At 37.7% G+C, this 20,593-nt stretch overlaps 1 protein-coding gene across 6 annotated transcripts in view; it reads right to left on the reverse strand.

Annotated features, from left to right (window-relative positions):
* The window catches only part of PTPRZ1 (protein tyrosine phosphatase receptor type Z1), a 135,844-nt gene that overhangs the window by 88,706 nt on the left and 26,545 nt on the right, over positions 1–20,593 (reverse strand). For all 6 annotated transcript variants that reach the window (XM_085042294.1, XM_085042279.1, XM_085042272.1 and 3 more), the window contains exon 2: positions 8,199–8,264. In XM_085042294.1, the coding sequence (XP_084898420.1) occupies positions 8,199–8,264 (66 nt within the window). The remainder of the gene's footprint in view (positions 1–8,198; positions 8,265–20,593) is intronic.

Consider the following 20,593-nt stretch of genomic DNA (forward strand, 5'->3'; position numbering starts at 1 on the left):
TTGTGGGCTTGTTTATGCCACTAACCCAGTAAAAATAATTGTAATCAGTCTACAGCCATTCACCCAAGCCTTGAATTGACTCATTACACAGCTAGGGAAATACCAGAATTTGGGGAACAAATTTCCAAGTCCTTGCATGTAAATGATCCTGTCTCTTTTTTAGCATTCAACACATTATCCCTCTCTTTGCTTTTACATTTTTAATATCGTAATTTTCTTAACTACCTTTTGAAAACGTCTCTGGTTAACACAGTTTTCATCAGATAAAGTGCACTGACAGAGGAGCCACTGACAAAGGGAAAACAGCTTAGGTTTCAAATACAGCATCTATGATAAAGGATGAAAGAAAACAGTCAATTGTTTCTGTGGCTCCTAAAATAGGATCAATGCCAGGCAATATCAGATCAAGCCAGTTTACTCTCTTAAAAAGAAAGCTCTTGGAAGAGAGCAGAAAGAGGCCACCATAGCTTGTATATGGAGTTTGTTGCAAGCACAACTGTTGAAGCATAGCAGGAACTAGCTAAATATGTATGCAGAGAGACCTGGCTTCTCACAAAAAGGTCTTGTGCAATTTTCACAGCTGGAAGAGACACTCAGAACTGAAATTCTGTGATTCTGGCAACTGAATAATTGAGGAAACAGCTCAACTGATCAATCTAGTGACAAATGCTGATTGTTCCAAGACAGAAATGCTGACGGGTTTCCCTAGTTTCTCAAATTGAAAAGTTTCGGATTTTTTTTTTTCTGGGAAAAAAAGGGGGCACCTGAGCCTACAGGGGTGGCTTTGTGCTGTCAACAGAGAAGCCACACTCCTACTGTCCCCTGCTGCTCAGGATCCTTCCTTGTACCCTTCATCTTCCTTCTCTCATAGACTTGATTACCATGCCCTTTGGGGGACTGCTTTAATGCTTATGGGTTAAAGAACATTACATAGAAAATCTATCTGGAAGGGTTTGATATCTGTTGAATTAATGAGATGCAGAAAGGTCAGGAATGGCTTCAAATTGGTGAGTTCATTGCACAGAATTATTATTGAGGTATTATCAAACTGTGCATACTGAAATGAGTAGGGTTTGAATTCATCAGGAAAAAACCAAAACCTGTTATAAATATAGCAGAATAGCCTTTGAGTAAAAACGTCTGTAAGAAAATCCTAAATAAATAAATAAATAGAATGTAACAGATAATGTTAAATCAAACAAGACCTTCTGGAAACATAAGCAATGTGAGAATCATTTATTGGGCTTTAGACTTCACAAATCCATAGATCATCTTGATATGGAGGTGATTATGATCTCAAAGTAATCAGCTGTGCATCTGGTAGGCAAGTAGTCCCCAAGAACTTCCCAAGAACTTCCCAAGAACATAACCTTCCTACTGCAGCACAGATAGAATGCACTTGTAAGTGAGAAATCATTCACTAATATGTGCATAAGGATACTTCTATGATCATTCTGAAGGGCAAAGAAGCTTAACCAGAGGCTGCAGTCTACTGTGACATATTTACAATCTGATCTTTCCATTTTACTGTGGTATATTCCCAAAGACAGCACTCCTAAAAAGCTTTTCATTTCCAAAGGCATTTACTTAATAGGAAGTTTCTACATCTTTCTGACCCCTGGACAGACCTTAGTGTAACAGCAGTGCTACACTATGCAAATACCTCACACTTTGACTTCTGTACTTCAGAAACCAACCTTGCATTTGAAAAATGTTCCTGTTTGTGAAAATGACCTCATGGTTTCCTTTGATTATAGCATACAAGGACTGAAACAGAGGAAGGAACAGTCTTAGATCTGGAAGGAACAGTCTTAGATCTGAGTTTCCTACCAGGAAACTTCGGCAAACAGATCACATCAATATTAATTGAAATAAAAATGCTATAATTTAGTAGTGATGAGACAAATACGAATACCAACCTGTGGTTCTTCATGCCTGTCCTACAAAAATCCAACTTTGAAAATTCCATGAATTTGGGGTCCAATTCTCTTACCTTCTCCCCCAAAATCCCTTGAAAAGTTTTCCACTCAGTTTAACCTATAAATATTAGTGAATGAAAGCTAACTAAATTCTACTTTACTGCTAATAGTTTTCTACTGCTCAAAGACCAGCTTTCTTCATTGAAAAGAAAGCCTCTTGTAAACAGACCCTTCATATAATTTAATATGAATTAAAAATCCACCAATATACTGAATAGATATCTTATTTGTGTTGAGTAACATGCTTTGTGCTGTTGATTCAGTACACTGAGATATTTTAAAAGGAATTTCTCGTAGGACAGAAATGCCAGAATGTAGCTTCTCACTTGAGGACACCTTGTCCCTTTGATGCAAACAGATGCATGACTATGTAATTTCTGCTAAGGAATCATCAGCTTTCCAAAAACAATAACAGTGTAATAGGCTTTTTAATTAGACATCCTGTGAATTTAGTGACAAAGAAATGGAAGCATGAGTGACTGTGGGATCTGGGGATTATAAATACATGTAAAGAGCTATCATGTACGAAAAGGTATGACAGTCTTTGAAGCACAAGGTCTACCAAAAAAGAAAAGATCCTCTGAAGAACTATTTTTATGAGTTAATAAAAAAAAGTATGTTATTTTCATTTCTAATGATGCACCCTTTATTGAAGGAACCCACACAGCCCAGGAGCACAGGCTTTTCTTTATTGCCCACAACTGATACAGCGCATCAGCCATGATTATACTTGGTGAATACAAAACACAAAATTATTTATTTCCCAGGAGGTCATAAAAAGACCAGATCTGCTCAAGAAGTTATGCATATATTGCCACAGTAGTTACTTAGCAAGGAAAAGAATTGAACTTAATTTGGTGTGCATCATCTCCCCAGAACATAGTTTTATCAAGCCACTGAAGACAGAAGGTTTCATCAACTCTTGGCCAGGGCTCTCTTGGAGATGTTTCAGTCTGGTCTGGTAGAACTGCCCATTAAAGCAGTCGGTTCAGCAGGCAGCTCCTGGATCCCCCCTCCAGCAGGCTCCTGCTGGTGCATCCCACTCTCCCACACAGGCTGACTGCCAGGACTTGGCTCACAAAATAGCTCATCTATCACGCTGCACCCTGGGTGGTGATGGCCTTTCCCTCCTGACTCCCTTTGCCCTGCTCCTGGAGCTGTGTCACAGGGAGCAGCACCATGCCCACGCTCAACAAACAGCAGCACAGCCTCTCCTTCACCGCAGCTGCAGGGCAGGGAGCAGCACCTGCATGCCTGACCTTGTCCATGCTCCCAGCAGATGGCTGCTGAACAGGGAAATGGTGAGGATGAGGGGAAAGCCTCAAATTTTCCAGTTTACCTGGACCAAATTAGGGGGTGGCAGAAGCAACAGACATTTTACAGAATAAGCAGAATTAGCTACCAGTGTTAAAATCATTCTGTTGAGCCATAGCTGAGATAATGCAGATCCTTGCTCACTTTTTAGGCTGAGTGAAAAGCAAAATACTCCCATACATTGTTATGGATATAAGCAACAACATAATTTTCCATAAACTTCATGAGCAGTGACTTTGAAATAGAATCTCCTCAGCACTGAAATATGAGAGAACATTTGAAATTAAAATATTAGATCCTGTTTGGACAAGAAAGAAAACTGCATTTTCTCAGTACCACTGAAAACAAAGGCCATTTTAATTTTTGAGCCAAATTACAGGCAGGAACATTTGAAGCAGTCATTGCAAATTTACAGGACTTGGGGTAGCAAACCCAGCCTTTCAAATAACAACTAAAGTTTTGTCTGTGCAGCAATAGTAATGAGAATGATAAAGTAGGGGAATATCCCCAGGAGGCTATTGAATCAGACAAAAAAGGTAACAATTTCAGGTTTAACAAGATTAGTTCAATGTTCAACAGGGGAGCAAAACAAAGAAATCATTACATTTAGGCACTGTTACTGAAGGAAGAGTTGGTGCAAACACCAGAAGAGCATCACCGCTGTACATTACTACTGAGATAAACCAGGTATTAAAAATTATCTGGGAATATTATAATTAATAATCCTGATGGAAAATGAGGGGTGTGTGTGTGTGTCAGCAGTGTGCCTTTGCAGTCAGGAAGACAAACACTGTCCTGGGCTACCTTAGCAAGAGTGGAGCCAGCAGGATGAGAGAAGTGACCTTTTCCCTCTACCGCACACCAGAGAGGTGACATCGAGAATGCAGAGTCCAGTTTTGATTTCCTCATGAACCCAGTATGAGATGGATATCTACAAACTGAGATGGTCTGGGGGTTGGAGTACATCATGTCCAAGGAGAGGCTGAGGCACCTCAGTTTGCTGAAGCTTAAGCTTAGAGAGGGAATTCAGCTGAAGTTACTGCTCCGTAAAGGCAATCTAGAGAACAGTGCACAAGGAAAGGGTGAGAGGTGATGGCCTCTCAATACATGCAATAAGACATATTGCAGCTGAGTAACCCAAAAGATGTTTTCAAAATAATAATGGAACCCACTGACCAAACTGCAGCATCTCCTTCTTTGGAGATTTTCAATACTTTTCTAGACAAAGTCTGTGCAAGCTGTTTCAGCTTTGAAATTCACTCTGCTTTGAGCTTAGTCTGGAACCACATGATCTCCAAGGGCCCCTTCAAACCTACATTATACTGTGATTCAGTCATTCATTATGCTTCTCCCCACAGAAAAAGGAAGTATTATTCAGATTCTGCTTGCAAATAATAACAATGTTCTTTGAATACCTGAAGACCAATCAGTTTATACCAAAATTGCTCTACCCTCAAGATCAGAGTTGCCAATATTTGTAAGGCAATTGTGTTGCAGCATATCACATAATAAATGGCAGCACTTACATGAACATAACAATCCTACATGGCGAGACAAAGAACACTAATCTGACTATGGTATTCATTTACATAGTACATTAAATTTTAAAAAATATTTAAAACCCTGTTTCTGTAATTCCTGGAAGACTGTTTAGAATCTCTTGCTTTTAACAAATTTCAGCTGTGATTTTTTCCCCTAAAGCACATAACTTGTTGAGAACAAGAACCAAAATCCCAAGAGTGAAACCCAGCAAAAAGACATTTCACTGGGGAAAAAAATATCTTTTTTGTGGTATCACTTGCCAGTTTTACACATCAGCTTTTAGACTTGGACTTTTCATGGACTACTATCAACCAGCCATGCTAAAAAAAAAACCCCAAACAACAGAACCAGAAAACAGCATTATACCATTCCTTCTGCCAAAACCAATGCACATAAACAAAGCACCAAACAATTTAACCTTTTACCTCTATGACAGAAAATAACTGAAGCTCATATTATTTGCTTTATGCTTTGAAATAATATGTGAATTACTAAACTTAGTGGTACAGCCAAGTACTGTCTAAATGATCTTTGCTTATCAATTAGTATGTAACTGATTTAAGGAAATCGAACTTTCACAGTTCAGGTTTTTCTACAACAAAAATGGTTGGATTCACTTTTTACCATATGACACCATTTCAAAATATTACTGATTTTTTTGGTTTTTTTTTCTTTTTAGTTTTTCTGACTGCTTTAATGAAAAAGACAATGAAAATATTAAAGTAAAAGTTAAAGTAATTTTTACAAACAGGCTAGCTTCAGGATCCCCTTGTTCCAGAAAAAAACTGGATGCATCTGTAACAAGAGCTTGCACTTTCCTGTTCTTTGTTTATGTAAATACATAAAAAGTCAGGACACAAAAAATTAAATTAATGCTTGCAAATGCAGGCTTTGTCCATGGCTTAAAACAGAGCCCTTAGAAGTATTAGAAAATGTTTCCAGTAGCATTTATGACTTCATTATACATCTACCCAAGAGTCAAAATCTGATGACTCACATTAATTTTCAGCGTGTGAAATTGCTTTATTATAAAACTTACATCCTTCAGAAATTGGATGATTTTAACAGGCAAGACTTTCTAGTTCCACTTTACTCTCATCTCACAGCATCATCCCAGCAAAGGAGTGTATTGACCCACTGTGGCTAATGTATCAGAAATTTCTTATTTGATATAGAGAATTACATCTGCTCAAACTCAGGTTAATTTACCAAGCCAGTTGGGTTTCTCTTACCCATGGTGGATTAGACTCTACAGTTGCAGGATCCCCCACTCAAAACACTTCATTGGCACATTGAGTCTAATTTTTCACTTTCAATGAAATTTTTCACTTTCAGTCTTTCAGCAAGCTGGTTGTAAGTCCGAAGACCATAACTGGTTTCTGAGGAAAAAATGTACTGGCAAAGCATAGTTCATCCATTCAGACATGCTCATGTTGGTCTATACCTCAAAACCATAAACCTGCACTAGGTATAGTGGTTATATATACGTATACCTGATATTGCTTGCCTCAGGAATAAAATAATTTAAGTTATAATAAATGAAGGAGTTCAAAACCAGTATGTTTCAGTCTCTAGACTTCTGTGCCTCCTAAACACAATGTTCAAATCTGTAATTTTTATTCACATTCAGGAAGACTGTCTTTTCGTTAGTGAAAGCTGAATTTGTGTCTTGCATTTAGGCCATGAACCAATTACCTGGTATTTCAGCAAAGCAACCCCTGCCACTAGGCTTGCAACACAGTTGCTTACCCAGAGTAAGCTCTGAGTCTCTGGTTCATATGCAGTCTTCCCCAAAAGCTCTGAATATTCCTTTTTGACCACGTGTGGAGTCAGCTGTGTTAAGAATGCTGGGGACACGCAGAGCTTGTGCAGCAGATGGCTTGGTGAAGCAGCAGGAGCAGGGTAGGATGCATCTTGGGCAGGATGCATCTTGGGCAGGAGCTGCAGGAGCAGCAGGATGCTCAGCAGGGCTCACACTGCTAAGCAGGGTTCCTGTATAGCTCTGAATGGGGAGAAATCCTTTGCCAACAGTGGGGTCACTAGAGCAAAGCATATGAATTGAGATGACCACTCGCAGGTACCTCACACACTAAGGGAGAGAAATAAGAGGTATGGATCATCTGACATGCCAAGTCTGTGCTGTTTTTCCATACAAAATATCCATCAAGGATGACCTGTGGATACTGCAGCAGCTACACAGTGCATGGCTGTTCTGTGCAGACTAGGGAAGAGCTATATCCTCTGATATCCTAAAAAAAACCCCATTTGCTATTATTTAACGATTGCCTTCTGGTCAACAGGAATCCAGGAGGTTTATCCCTGCAGTCCTCTAACTACAATATTAAAAAATAGATAGATTTTGAACATGAAATACTGTATTGATTGATCTTATGCTTGAATTTTGAACTACAATCTGTGTAAGTGGGAGTTTTCATTATAAATCTCATTTTGTAGGGTTTATGACTAGCCTGTTTCAATTCTCTCTAGGCTTAAAACTTGTTAGATATGTTTTACACTGGAAGATAAAAACTGTCTTGAAAATGAGAAAGAGGGTGAGAGCAGTAAAAAGAATGGTGTAATTTTCTTTAACTACAGGAACATATTTTGAATCAAATTTATGAAAGACTGAATTTGGCAGTCCTTATTTGTCATAGTTTGGTATTTTTGAAACAGTAATTTAAGCAATGTAAAATATAAGAATCTGCACAGAACTCACTTCCCACATGTTGGGCAAAAGACATCTAGGACAAAATTACCTTTTCAGTATTACTGAAAGTGCTTTACTTATACATAAGATCGTTAGAGGCTAATTGTGAATTTTCCATTGTTCTTCTTCGATGAGGCAACAGTCATGCAGAATTTCAGGGTATATCTTTCTTACTCATGCAAATGAGAGATACAAAGCGACTGAGTTCTTAGGAGAGTGAGGGTGGGACTTGGAAAGGATGCTCAAGTGCTTAGAAGCTCAGGGCAGAAGTTCATGTGCAGTATATGTGCTGTGCCTTGTTTCAGCCTTTCTGTCTGCTTTTCAGATTTGCTAGAAGACTCATGTTTGGATGATAAATGAGCACCTAACAATTTACTGGCCTACCTTCATCAAGTAAGTCAGGTCTCAGGCTGAGGTTTTAATGATGAGGATTTTCTCTTTCCAAAAGTAACAGATGTAATCCATTAATAATTAGATTAAAATACTAATCTAAATACATGAAAATACTCTCCTACTGTAAAGTTCCTGTATTCTTCAGATTCCATTTCTTTTACTTTAGCAATTTTTTAGGCATATGGTAAGTGGTATACACATGCATGAGGCTCTTAAAAAATAGCAAAGTGAAATAAGTTATTCAATACAGAGTTTTTTCTTACCTGTATATGACCAATCAATCTCTTCAATCAATTTCCGCTGTTGTCTATAGTATCCGTTCACCAAATCTGCAAAACAGTAATGAATTTACAATATTAAAACCAGAAGCCTAAGAGGACCTTGAAATGTTGATGACACACAACCCCCAACAAGATAATCACTGTTTTAATTACTGATGAATAATTTACTTTGTCCTTATCTTGGACCTGTTTTAAAATTAATAAAACTCTCCCATGAAGTAGTCCACTTTTATGGTGTCCTTCAGAAAGAACCCTTCTAGATAACTAGGATGTCAATGAGCGTTAAACTTTTGCTTCAGTGTGGCCATGACTTTACAGGTTTTCTCTAGCTTTGTAGTACTGATACAAGATAAATGATAATGAATAAAATATTCTAAAGCATCATTTCATTGTGTTCTATAATTGGCATAATTATAGCTAAAGTATGTCAGATAACTTGTATGTCCATTAGCTTGGTGGAGAGAGAAGGTTAGATACTAGCTACTTTTAAATTATGTAATATTTTTCTAGAGAAAAATAATCTAACTGTATAAATGCCCATTGGCTCACTCTGACTAGCGAATAACCTTTATTGTTATTCTTTTTATGCCAGTTCTAATACGATTCTAGCAACACAGGGGTGTGGGAAAATATATGATTATGCCCCCTAATAATTACTAATGTATGTAAATTGCAGATAAAGCTTTTTTGAGACTGTTATTTCAAGAGCCGTAGTGTTAACTAACCTCATTACTGTTCTAGACAAGCACAGTACAACTTATTTAAGAAATATTTGCCCTCGAGCACACAGACTGCTTCCTTGAGAAAATGCCACAGAATTCTGCTCATGCTCTGCAATAAACCATTTAATAAAAAAGTTTCTTAATATCCATTTCTTCTTTAATGCAGAAATATAGGACTGATTACAGGATGTTAAATCATAATTGCTATTTGCAGGTTTACACATGTCTGTGTGTCTTACAGTGACTTTTTGCTACCTATTTGAAGCCTATATTTTATTAACTTCACTAGACTTTTGCCTGCTCCATGTGATGTGATTGCCCTTTAATATCTTTCTCTTCTCATTGCCCCTCCCTGCCAAGAAACGCTCAACTACCTTGTAACAATTCGCAACATTCACTCCGGACTAACATCAAATCTCACAGGTAAGTAAGGGCAGTGCAAAAGGATTTATGTGGCCCAATGTTGTCTTTGGACCACATTTCCAAGTCAATGTGCATTGTGCCTGCTCCTTCAATTAATTATGGAAAAGAAAGCTGTGTAAGTTGTGATTCACAGCTGTTGGTTGAGTCTCCCATTTCTTCCTTTATCCATTGTCCTCCTAATTGTTACTTCCCACAATCAGTTGAACAGTCACACGCAAACTAAGCAGGGGCTGGGCATGAGAGCTTCCCACTACTTTTTAAATTTCACAGGGAGTTCTGATGAACAAAGAATGATAGTTTCAATGAACAAGAATAAAAAGGGCAAGGTTCACTTTCAGAAAGTATTTAAAGATTTCCAGGCAGTGTCAGGAGTTGATACACCTTTTCCTGTTACTCACCAGGTGTGTGACCACAGCCCCTCCCCAGCATACTCATAGTCATGAACCCCCTTGCATCTGCAGGGACTCTCAGTGGTTTTGGTCTTGTCTCTTTACACTTTAAATATGTGGCAAAACTGGGGGGAAAAAGCAAATTTCATCTGGGAACTGACTGAAGATTCACAGCTAGCATGGGTGGCAGAGTAAAGTTCTGCATGAGTGTGATGATGAACCATGCAGCAATTGTTCCTTTGAGATGCTGGTGTAAACTGCACTGGGAAACACAACCATGCATTCTATTGCTGTAAACCATCAGTGTTAAACAGCTAACAGTGCAGAGACCACCTGGAATGAAATTATTTTATTTTTTAATTTTATTTTATTTAAAGTTAACAAATTGGCATCCCTTTTGCTGATGGTATATGACAGCAGGTACTTCTGTTAAATATTGTATTGAAATTCCTTGCATTTAATTCAAATGAAGATGGGAAGAACATCTTCACCAAAAAAAAAAAGAAGAAGAAAAAAAGTAGGCAAAACTGATGTCAAGTTTGTGGTTTTATACGTAAATCTATGACACTGATTGAGCTTGATCAGCTTGACAAACTGCATGACTCCTGTGACACTGTCTGACGTCTCCAGCCAGTGCCCAAAATAGTTCAAATTTTATTGGACGAGGTGCTGCTTCATGAAGCAAAAAATTCTTAATATTCTCTTTTATTCCCAGGAAGCAGCTGAACATGTTTCCATAAATCCTTGATTTATTCACAGAACAGGGTAGCTTGGTTTTGGGATCATGTTTTAAACAGTTTTATGGTTATCTTTCTATACTTATTAAGAGGATGTGCAAGATACCATTAAATGCTTCCTCCCCCCAGTTACTACCCTCCTTCAAAGACAAATGTTTATTTTTATATTCTTTTGAAACACTGTGCGCCCCAGTGCTCAAGGCCCATGAAATCAGAAATAATGGTGGCAAATGCTCCCCTGCTGTTTATGGGTAGCAGGACTGACAGATTTGTGACTGACCCTGTCCCATGTTCAGTCACAAGGGCAATGATCTCTGGCTAAAGCATAGTGCTAGGAGTAATAAGACCTTGTAGATACTTTTTCCTGTCTAAAAAGTATAAATAACCAGATTTTTTTTCTTACTGACATGAGACTGATACTCCTTTTGTACTTCCTGGCCTCAGTTGAGTTGCTTTTGATTTACTACTGTGAATGAAACATTCTAATCTTCAGTATGTGTTTATGCATATCTAAAGGTGAGAAATTAATAGCTCTAATGATTGCCAGAAAGAATTGTCTGCGAGGGAGATCCTCTTGATTCGACACTCTGTGACAGAAAAATGAGTCAGAAAAGAGGAAATGTGACCTTAGACTTCTGAGCTCTGTTGGGGAAAATCCTCAGAGATGCTGAGGCAACAAGCCCCAAGTATCCACCAGAGACCCCTCTCCTAAGCCTTGGTAAAAAGGGGTTTCTTTCTTGGTAAAAAGGACAGTGCTCAAGAGACTGGGGATGTTGCACTCAATGTGCTGATTTGCTACAAAGGACACAAGTTCAGGCATAATCTGGCACTGAAATTTATACCAGCATGCTGTAATTTTACCAGCCCTTTATGTCCTTTGTGCTACAGCAGTGCCAAGACGTACCAGCTGCCAGACTCAAGAGGAAAATGGGACAACCTCCTTGTAGTTTTACCTCTGCTCAGCCTGAACTTGTGAGTTGCACCTGCAGTGGAGCTGGCATTTATGAGATTCTGACACCAGAATGACTTATTTATGGGAACTGGGACACATTAGGTAATGCCAGCGTTAGAGAGATCTACAAATGGGACACTGATGGTCTGCATGTACAGTATAAGTGGGAGCTATCAACTATGCATTTAGATTACATATATGGTCCATTCAGTATTTTCCTCCTGTCTTAAACTCTAATTTGAGAGCAAAGAGGATGTATTCTAAATTCATAGGCATTCATCTGGTATAAGTGGATAATGGCAACGTATTACAGTCATGGAGATAAAAGCTTTGTTGGTATTAAAATTCCAGTTTACATGGGGAAGATTCAATGCATGGTTTTTAGGCCAAGGAAGTGCACAGGAACTCTTGGAATGCCAGCAAGGATATCACACCAAAAAATGTGATAATTTTCTCTTTGAGAAATACGGAAGCTCTTGTTTCAAGCAAATTGTGTCCCATTAGAGCTCAGCTATGTACACTGGTATTACTGACTGCACAAGCAGGAAGCTATGAATATCAGAGGATTATACAGGTTTGGAAATGATTTAAAAATCTGTGAAGGAGAAATCCAAAAACACTTCCTAAACGCAGTGACACCACTTTTGGCACACTAAGTCCATTGATGAAATTGGCAGGATTATACTGGGAAATTCTCATTGCATATTTACCCTCTTTTAATCCACTTGCCTTGTCCGTTGGCATTGGTTGTTATCAACGACAGGTTATCAGTTAAGTGGTTTATTCCTAGATTAAGATACACGTCTTCACTGCAGAAGAATTAGGAATTGCAGAACAAGCTGAAATGGTATGGTAACAGCAATGCTTATACAGGGTAGCTGAAAGAGAATCTGCACATGGCTAGTGGCTAAGAAGTGGGACACCAGACAAAACTGCTGCAAAGAAGTCAGAGAGAAGACAAGCTGCAAAAACAGGCATAATAATGAATTTAAAAAAAAAGAAGCTACATGTTATTAACAAAACGGATGCTCGGTGCTTGTCAAATATGAAAAGAGAAATAGATAGGACAGTTTCATTATACAGGTTTTGCTTCTGAGAGCCTTAAACAGAGCTAAAGCTGTGCAAAATCATTTCTGATGATAAATGGATTGCTTCTTCAACAATTATAATTTCCTTATTTTAGCCTCTTTCATTGACAGGAAGGTCACAGGATCCTCTTCTATATATTTCATCGATCTTCTGATGGTGTAGCTTCATTGCCTCAACTGAAATAACTCTTGATTTATACTGACAGAGGAAACGAAAAGATTCAGAGCACAACCTGCTAACAGTCTTGAAGTTTTAAAAGACAGTAGCTAACTATAAATTTCTTTAAGAGAATGATCTGCATTTGCCTGAGTAAAGTTTGATAAATAAAAACTCTTATGAATGTTTTTAATTATGTAATGCCATCTGTAAAATTCTTAAAACACCAAAAATACTTTAATAACCCACCTCTACGATTTCATATATTCTTTCTCCCTGAATGTCAAAGTATCTAAGTCTTCTGTCAAGAACTGTCTGAGAACTCTCACACCCTTTGTGAAATTTAAAAATCTTTTTTTTACCCACAGTTTCTTCTATGTAGGCTTATTTCAGGCTTTGGTACATGATCAGGTATATATAAAGAGATTCAGCCTCCTCCATCACACTTGAGTGTAGGCTGCTCATTCCAATACAGATTGACAAGTGAAGACTTCTCCTGCACTAAATATAAAGCCAAAATAAAACTCTTACACTGTGTTTATTTACTGACGCAAATTGTGTTTAAATTAAAAAAAAAAAAAAAAAGGAAAAAGATTGACCATTTAAACTTAAAAGTAGCTATTATTAAGCACCAGAGTATTAACAGGCACTCTGCTTACTTCACTTGTCACAACTTTACAGTGAGTAGTGCCACGAATTAAAAATAGAATACCTATGGCATCAGCTAAGATTTATAAATTACATTCAATCACAATTTTCCAGTGCATTTGTATAAGCAAATGTATCAAGGACTCCAGTTTGACCAATTTAGGTTCTACTCCTCTGGAATTTTACATGCTGAATTTTAGAGGGGCGCTGAAATCCCTAAGCAGCCAGCGGAAATTGGAGGGATACTATAGGATATGATTCAATGTGGTTAAATTACAGGCTGCCACCATCACTCTGACTACAGGCAAAGTAGTAGGAAATGTTGGATGTCTCCTTCTGCTTGGGATCTTGTACACCCAAAAGGTCTGACAGGGTTCAGCCTCCCACACAGCCACTGGCCAACAGCTGAAACATTATTCACAGCAAGCTTTAAGGCTTCTCCTGTCACTGATGTAGCATTCAAGTGTCTGCTCGCTGAAAGCAAGGTAACGAGAGTTTTAGATGGGAGAGTGGTACTTGCCAGTGGTTATCTCTGAACAGGGACAGGTGAGCGAAATTAAGTGCCTGTGAAGCCTTTGGGCTGAACACAAACATATATCAACAATTTAAGGACCTACAGAATGAGAGAGCTCTGCAAAACTACAGGACTAGATTCCTGTTGAAGCACCTAAAAACATGTCCAAAGCCAAAACCAGGAGGGACTTAAGAGGACTGTAAATCTCCCAAAGATGTTACTCTATTGTCCCATGTATGAACTGAGGCAAGGTGGTGTTTATGATAGAAATTGGAACTGATATTCAAGAAAAGCAGGTACCAAGGAGTGATTCCTAAGACATACTTTTATATAACTCTGCTGCTACCCAGATTTTTTTCCCCATACCCAGAGAGTCTTTTAACACATCACGTGTAAATTCATGGAACCATAAATATATCATATAGCACAAATAAAAAGTAAATCCAGACCAGACATGAACAAAGAATTGAATCAAGTCAGGGAAACTGTAGACCTTTGACTTCAAAGTTAATTTACTTCTCTTCTAGAAGTACCAGAGAATTAAGAAAGAGATAAACACAACTGAACTTTATTTAAACATAAATAGTAAAGATAATTTTATTCACATGATCCTCTTCAACATTCTAGGCATTCCAATAACTTAAATGATCCTGATTTCTAGTAAAATTATGTGTCAAGTATGTAATAAATATAATTAGGAATGAAGAATTTGTGCTTTGCTTCTTATATTTAGAATCTAAGTAAAAACATTCACAATTCCCTTTTCAACAAACAAGAAACATTGTGATAAAAGATCAATGAAAAATAAAACAAATGTAACTCCTATATTCAAAATCCCAGAGTTCACATTTAACTGGTTTTTAGAAAGTTTTAATCTGTTTTTTGTTTGGTTTTTTTTTTTTTGTTGCTGCTTTGTAAATTTACTTAATTTAAGTTTCTTCAGTGCCTCTCTGCCTGTTAAAATCAGCAGCTACCAACCAGTAAAGCTCTACATCTTTGGTAATATTTATCTAAAACTTTTGAGAGTAGACCTTATGCAAGTCACCTCAAAGGAACATTTACTGAAATAAATGCTTTTTTAGCACAGTAGGGACTGTGAAATCAAGTTGTTAGAAACTTTGTCTTTTGCAAAATATTTCAATAGCTAGAATAATCTTGGGGACCCTAATGAACAGTCTTAGACTGGATCATTTGAAGGTGTTGGTGGAGGGGGTATTGAAAGATATCCTTTACAGGAGGCAGTCTTTAATTATTATATATTTTCCTTTCCCATTTATTTGATGCTGGAATTTCAAATTCTACTCAAGCATTATCCCTCCAGTCATATTACAGTCTCAATGAATTATTTTTCAATAACCATGAGGAAGAGAGATGTTGCCCCGGGTGATTTTCTTATAAATATTCAAATAAATCTAGGGATTATGCCACATACCTTTTATAAAACAATACCAACATCATTCTACACCCTTGAGGAAACTACACTTACAATATCAAGACTAAAAAATTCCAAAGCTCATCATGAACACCCAAAATCAACTGCCTATCTCCAAAAATATCAGTCTCTATTTCATAATAAATATATAAGCACAATGAAAACAAATAAAAATTTGTAAACAAATACAGAACCTCCCACTTTTGACAAATCCTAACAATTATATTATATATGTGCATCAGTATGTCCAAATAAACATTTATCTATAAGGATTTGTCAGAAAGGGGTATATAAATATATATTCCCCCATATTGCACTTTCTTATGATAATATCATGTTTTAGATCTCATGTTTACTCTTTTTCTTTAGCTATTTCCATATTGTAACTCATCAGAGAAACGTATCATTTGGAAAAGCACAGTGTCTCATGATTGCCAGAGAAAACAGAGAAAATATGACAAACACTGGCACACTAGAAACACAAACAAAAGCCAAAACAAAGACACATAATTTATGAGTTTGTGCTATAATTTTTTAGTAATTTTCTTTTTTTACTAGAATGCAGCAAATTATTAATATAGTGGTATAAGGGAGATCCCATAGAAAATAATCAGAATAATGAAATTACTTTAAAATTAATTCACAATACTGTATTTAACAATACACTGAGGTGAGTAATCCAAATCTATGCTGCCTTTTACCCTTCAGGTCTTCTGACTGCGGCACTGGAGAGTCACAAGGCCACTTGTGTTTGCTCCCACTCCACTCAGGCTCCCTTCACTAAGGGCACAGGGCAGTACCTTCCCTCTGCCCCTGCAAATGCCTTGCCGTTGCCTTTTGGTGCTCTCAAGGAGCAATTGCCCCACAGATTCACATCTCCCCAGCCAGAGGAAGAAGAACCTGTCTCCCGATGTTCATGGAGTTTTCAAGACAGCAGGATGTAGTGAAAAGGAGAATTAGTGTCAGTGATACTTTACATGTAGCTTAATACTACAAATGTGTCTTTTAACCTGTTCTGATAACATTTAATTTTAAAAGGATGCCTGAAAGATCATTAATTTTTTTAAATTAGAAATGTGTTAGATATGAAATAGACTCCAGGCTGCTCCATGCTATCCAGACTAAGAAATTCTCAGCAAATTTTAAAGCAGACTTTTAAGCATTCTGGAGACTTTCAGGGAAAGAAGTGAAGTATCTGTAAAGTTAGGCATCTGTTTCTCAGCATTTTCAGGACCTAGGCAACTTTGGACTTGGGTGTCTGTCTTTTGCCTAAGTATCACTTTTCAGTCTGACTCCTGCTGTATAAAATCACGAAAGCCTTTGGACACTCGCTGTTGAACAGGCCAAACCACACCTGTTGACTCTAAGTACAGCCAAAGTACAATCTCTCCGTGAGATTTCATCACAACAGATTTGGAATGTATATTGAATTTCACCTCTGGGGCACAACCTAAACCCGGAAATTACTGGGAAAAAAATTTCATGTCACATAGAACAGAACAAAAAATAATTTCTAGTGTACTCAGACAGAATTCTTCCCAGATCTTTGAGCTTTGCTCAGAGATGGTGGCAGTTGGAAGGAGCTGACTGTTTAAATGAGAGTCTGGTGCTGCTGGGTGGGGCTGAGGCTCCCAGAATCCTCATCCAGGTCTTACAGCTACCAAGGACACACAGTATCAAGTTTAATCAGTATGGCCTCTGCTTTTGGTGGGATGTAATTTTATCATTTCACTTCAGCTATTCAGAAGTTCATTTCAAAAATTTGTAAGTCAATATGGACAGAATAAGTGATATTGTTTTAGCTTCTTATTATTACTTTGGGAAAAGAACTTGCATGAAAATAAGAGTACCAAAAAAAGGTGGATGGCTTGAAGCTCCTGAGGATGGTCTGGACTTTCCTCTGTGTTTTGCCAACTCCTGCACCATGTAGGTAGGGTGTCACACCACTGCTCTACTTTCATACAATCCAGGCACTTAGAGCTCACACTACTCTTGCTGACCAGCATGTTTTACTCATGTTTTAAAAAGCAAATGCTCAGTGTCTGGTCCCCTACTTTGTCAAACATACACAAATATGGTGTATCATTCTGTAGAACAGTATTTTTACTTTCACAGACTGCTGAAAACAACATGGTGTCCGGATTGCTCCTGGAGGTGATTGTTTATCATAGATAACTACAGCAATATTGACACTTGACTTTTTTCTGATACAGATTAAATTAAAAATAAAAGGGGGATATAAAATAAAATAAGGTCAGGCCAATTTAAAATCTATTTTCTTCACATTTCTTAATTTTTAATTCTCTTCAGTAACTTGTTATCTACACTGTACCTACCATTTGATATAGTTTTAGGGTCAAATTCTGTCTCAGGGGTTATGTGTGCCCAAGAGAGTACCATGAAGGAAACAGGAATCTCATCCTAGTCCTGTACCAATCACCCACAGAACTGGAACTTCACAGCCAATTTTGGAATTCATATACTAAGAGTATTTGGAAGTAGAAAGTGAGATGTTTTAATTAGCTCTTTTGCATGATCTATATAGTCATGTACCTTGCTTATTTGTATTTAGTCAATATGCTCTTCATCTTGGAGAGGGAAGGTAAATTTTACTGGGAAGTTATATAAGGCCCATGTGAATGCAGACAGAACACAAAACCACTGTACAGGCATACAACCATCACCTACCCATCCTCACAATGTCTATGCACATTTTACATAACACTAATAGCAGACAACACAGATTTGTGATTTCAGAAAAACAAACCCACAACATTGTTTTGCTTGTTCGTATTCTTTCAGTTCGAATGCCAGTTGAATTCTTTCAAAAGACATAAGCTCAGTTAAACAAGATTTGACCCAAAATGTGGAAATAATAGCCCCATAAGATGATAGAAATATGGGTCGAAAAAACACTCTAAACATGGAATTTCACCTTCCTGAAATAACCATTTCCCCATATAATCCAATCTTTTGCTAAGGCAGTTAAAAGCATTTTCACAGCTCTCAGGTGGTGGTGGCAGTCCATGAAAAGCCTTACTTTGTGCATTGAACCACAAAATGGGGGTTCTGACCACTTGTTACTTGCAATCCTACACTGAGTGCGTAACACAGTTTGAACTGAGAATTCTATTGCAGCATTCCTCCTAGGCTCCCATTAGCTCAATACAACTGAAAGTTCATACTTGTGGCAGTCAGCTGTCAGCACTCAATAACCAACTGCAAATTGACTGTGACTTTCTAATAGTATGAAATCAAATCCTTGAAATGAAAATCTGAACCCTGGGAATGTCACTGTGATTCATAGGCAAATTTGCACTATAAATTAAATGCTGAAACATGAAGAAATTAAATACAAAGTGCCTAACTAGAAAAACATGCAATGACTCACATACCAAGATTGAATTATTTTTATAGCCAATTAATAAGTTAATGAATTGATCCATCAATTAATAGCAACCAGGATCAGGAAAACATTATCTAGAAACCAGTAGTAAGTTAGAGGCATGAGCATGCTTGAATCTTTTACTTAGGTTTCAATGCACTAAAGCGGCTTGTGAATTTACACCAGGACTGATAAAGTCATTCCCACATTGGGAATTCACCTGCCTAAACCCTTTGCTGGTTCAGATCTCAACTCCCAACAGAGCTAAGGGGTTTGAGCTCTTCAGTGATGAAGAATTAGTACTAGAAGGGGATTTTGACACTGAACTCCCACTGCAGGCTCCCCAAATCCTCAAAGCCCTTGACAAACACTGCCCGTCCTTGGTTTAGGTGTAAAGCAATAAAACCGTGGGTAAAGGCATTAATTAGCAGCTTGTGAAGCATGTCTGCCTGTCCCCCCCTCTCTCTTATGAATATTTATATAAAGGTTTTATGGTACGGGGAAAAACTTCAATAGGCTGGATTCAGAGTGTCTTCTGTGAATACTCGTTGGGCACATAATTAGGGCGCTTTGTCCCAGAGCGGCTTAGACACTTCTGCCATTGTGCTGGGGAGGAAGCCTGACTTACATATCACGCCTAGTAATGCAGAGTTATGAATAGGGAACGGCCTGGAAGTTTACATATCATCTTAGAAGAAGCTCTCTCACTGCCTGTTTTCTTATAAATGCTTCAGTTTAAGGGTGCAGGCCCAAACAGACAAAATGAACAGGGTGCTAAAACTCACTTCTTTGAGTGAGCAAGGAAGGTTTAAACTTCGGGACACTGGTGACTGACTGCCTTGGGGAAACTAAAAGTGCTGAGAAGAGAGGAACATGCAGCTGACTCTACCAGAACAAGTCTGAGTCCCAATAACAGGTATACTACATATATATAAAATATATCAAAATGGAAATATATCTTATGTATAAAAATATGTATATATGTGGCCATGTCACAGAGGTAGCAAAGAAAAGCAAATTGAATTCCTAAGGGGTAGCAGGATGAAATAACCAGCACAATGTAACAAACCAGTAAGACTTCAATGGCCACATGCAAAATGGACAAATGACCCAACAGGACAAAGCTCAGAGTAGCACTGCTGGTGCAAATCTGAGAAGAACCTATTGAACACAAAGAAGCCAAAGCCTTTCTTCTAATATACACAGCAGACAGGTCACCCAGTGAATGGCAGATGAGTCATTAAAGAGTGATGAAGGCACCATAATTCAAATTGACATTCAAGGGACAGCAAGGATGGCAAAATAGTATACTGACACCTACCTTTGGTAATTAAAATGCAATAGCTTTTTTAAAAGTTCCCCAAAATAACAATAATTTCAGTTTAAATAGCAATGCAACATTGCAAGAGTCTTCAAAATGTCTACTAATTTTCCAGAAGGGGAAACAGCTGGTTAAAAATATCCAAGAGGATATGGCAAAATGTGATGCACTGAGGTTTCATTTAATTAGATTTGGGTAAGACTATGGTTTTAAGAAGTTCAAAGAGCTGTAACAAGCAAGGTAAATGTGTAACAATACCAAATGATGATTAGCTTTGAAAGATGTAGCAGCAAAAAGTAATTGAAAAAAAGGCACTGAAAAAAACCCTGCTTTTACTTTTTTGTGTTTCCAATTAACTTTGTCAGCTGATAGTCTATACCAGGGCATCCCTGAACAGCTAAATCAAGTTCTTAATCCAGTGTATAGCTGGAGTCCAAGCAGAAATTTGAAAATATTTGAGAAATGATGAAGAAAAAGTACTATTACCCTTTAAAAAAAAATCATCAGTGTGGTTTCATCAGGAAAACTGCATTCTGTACTGATCTTGCCTTCTTGAAAACAATTAAGCACAATAATATGGGTGAGAGGGAGCACAAATGAAAGTGGCCA

Source organism: Lichenostomus cassidix, chromosome 1Aa (assembly GCF_008360975.1).
Source record: "Lichenostomus cassidix isolate B80296 chromosome 1Aa, HeHo_3.0, whole genome shotgun sequence".
In the NCBI taxonomy this organism is placed as follows: domain Eukaryota; kingdom Metazoa; phylum Chordata; class Aves; order Passeriformes; family Meliphagidae; genus Lichenostomus; species Lichenostomus cassidix.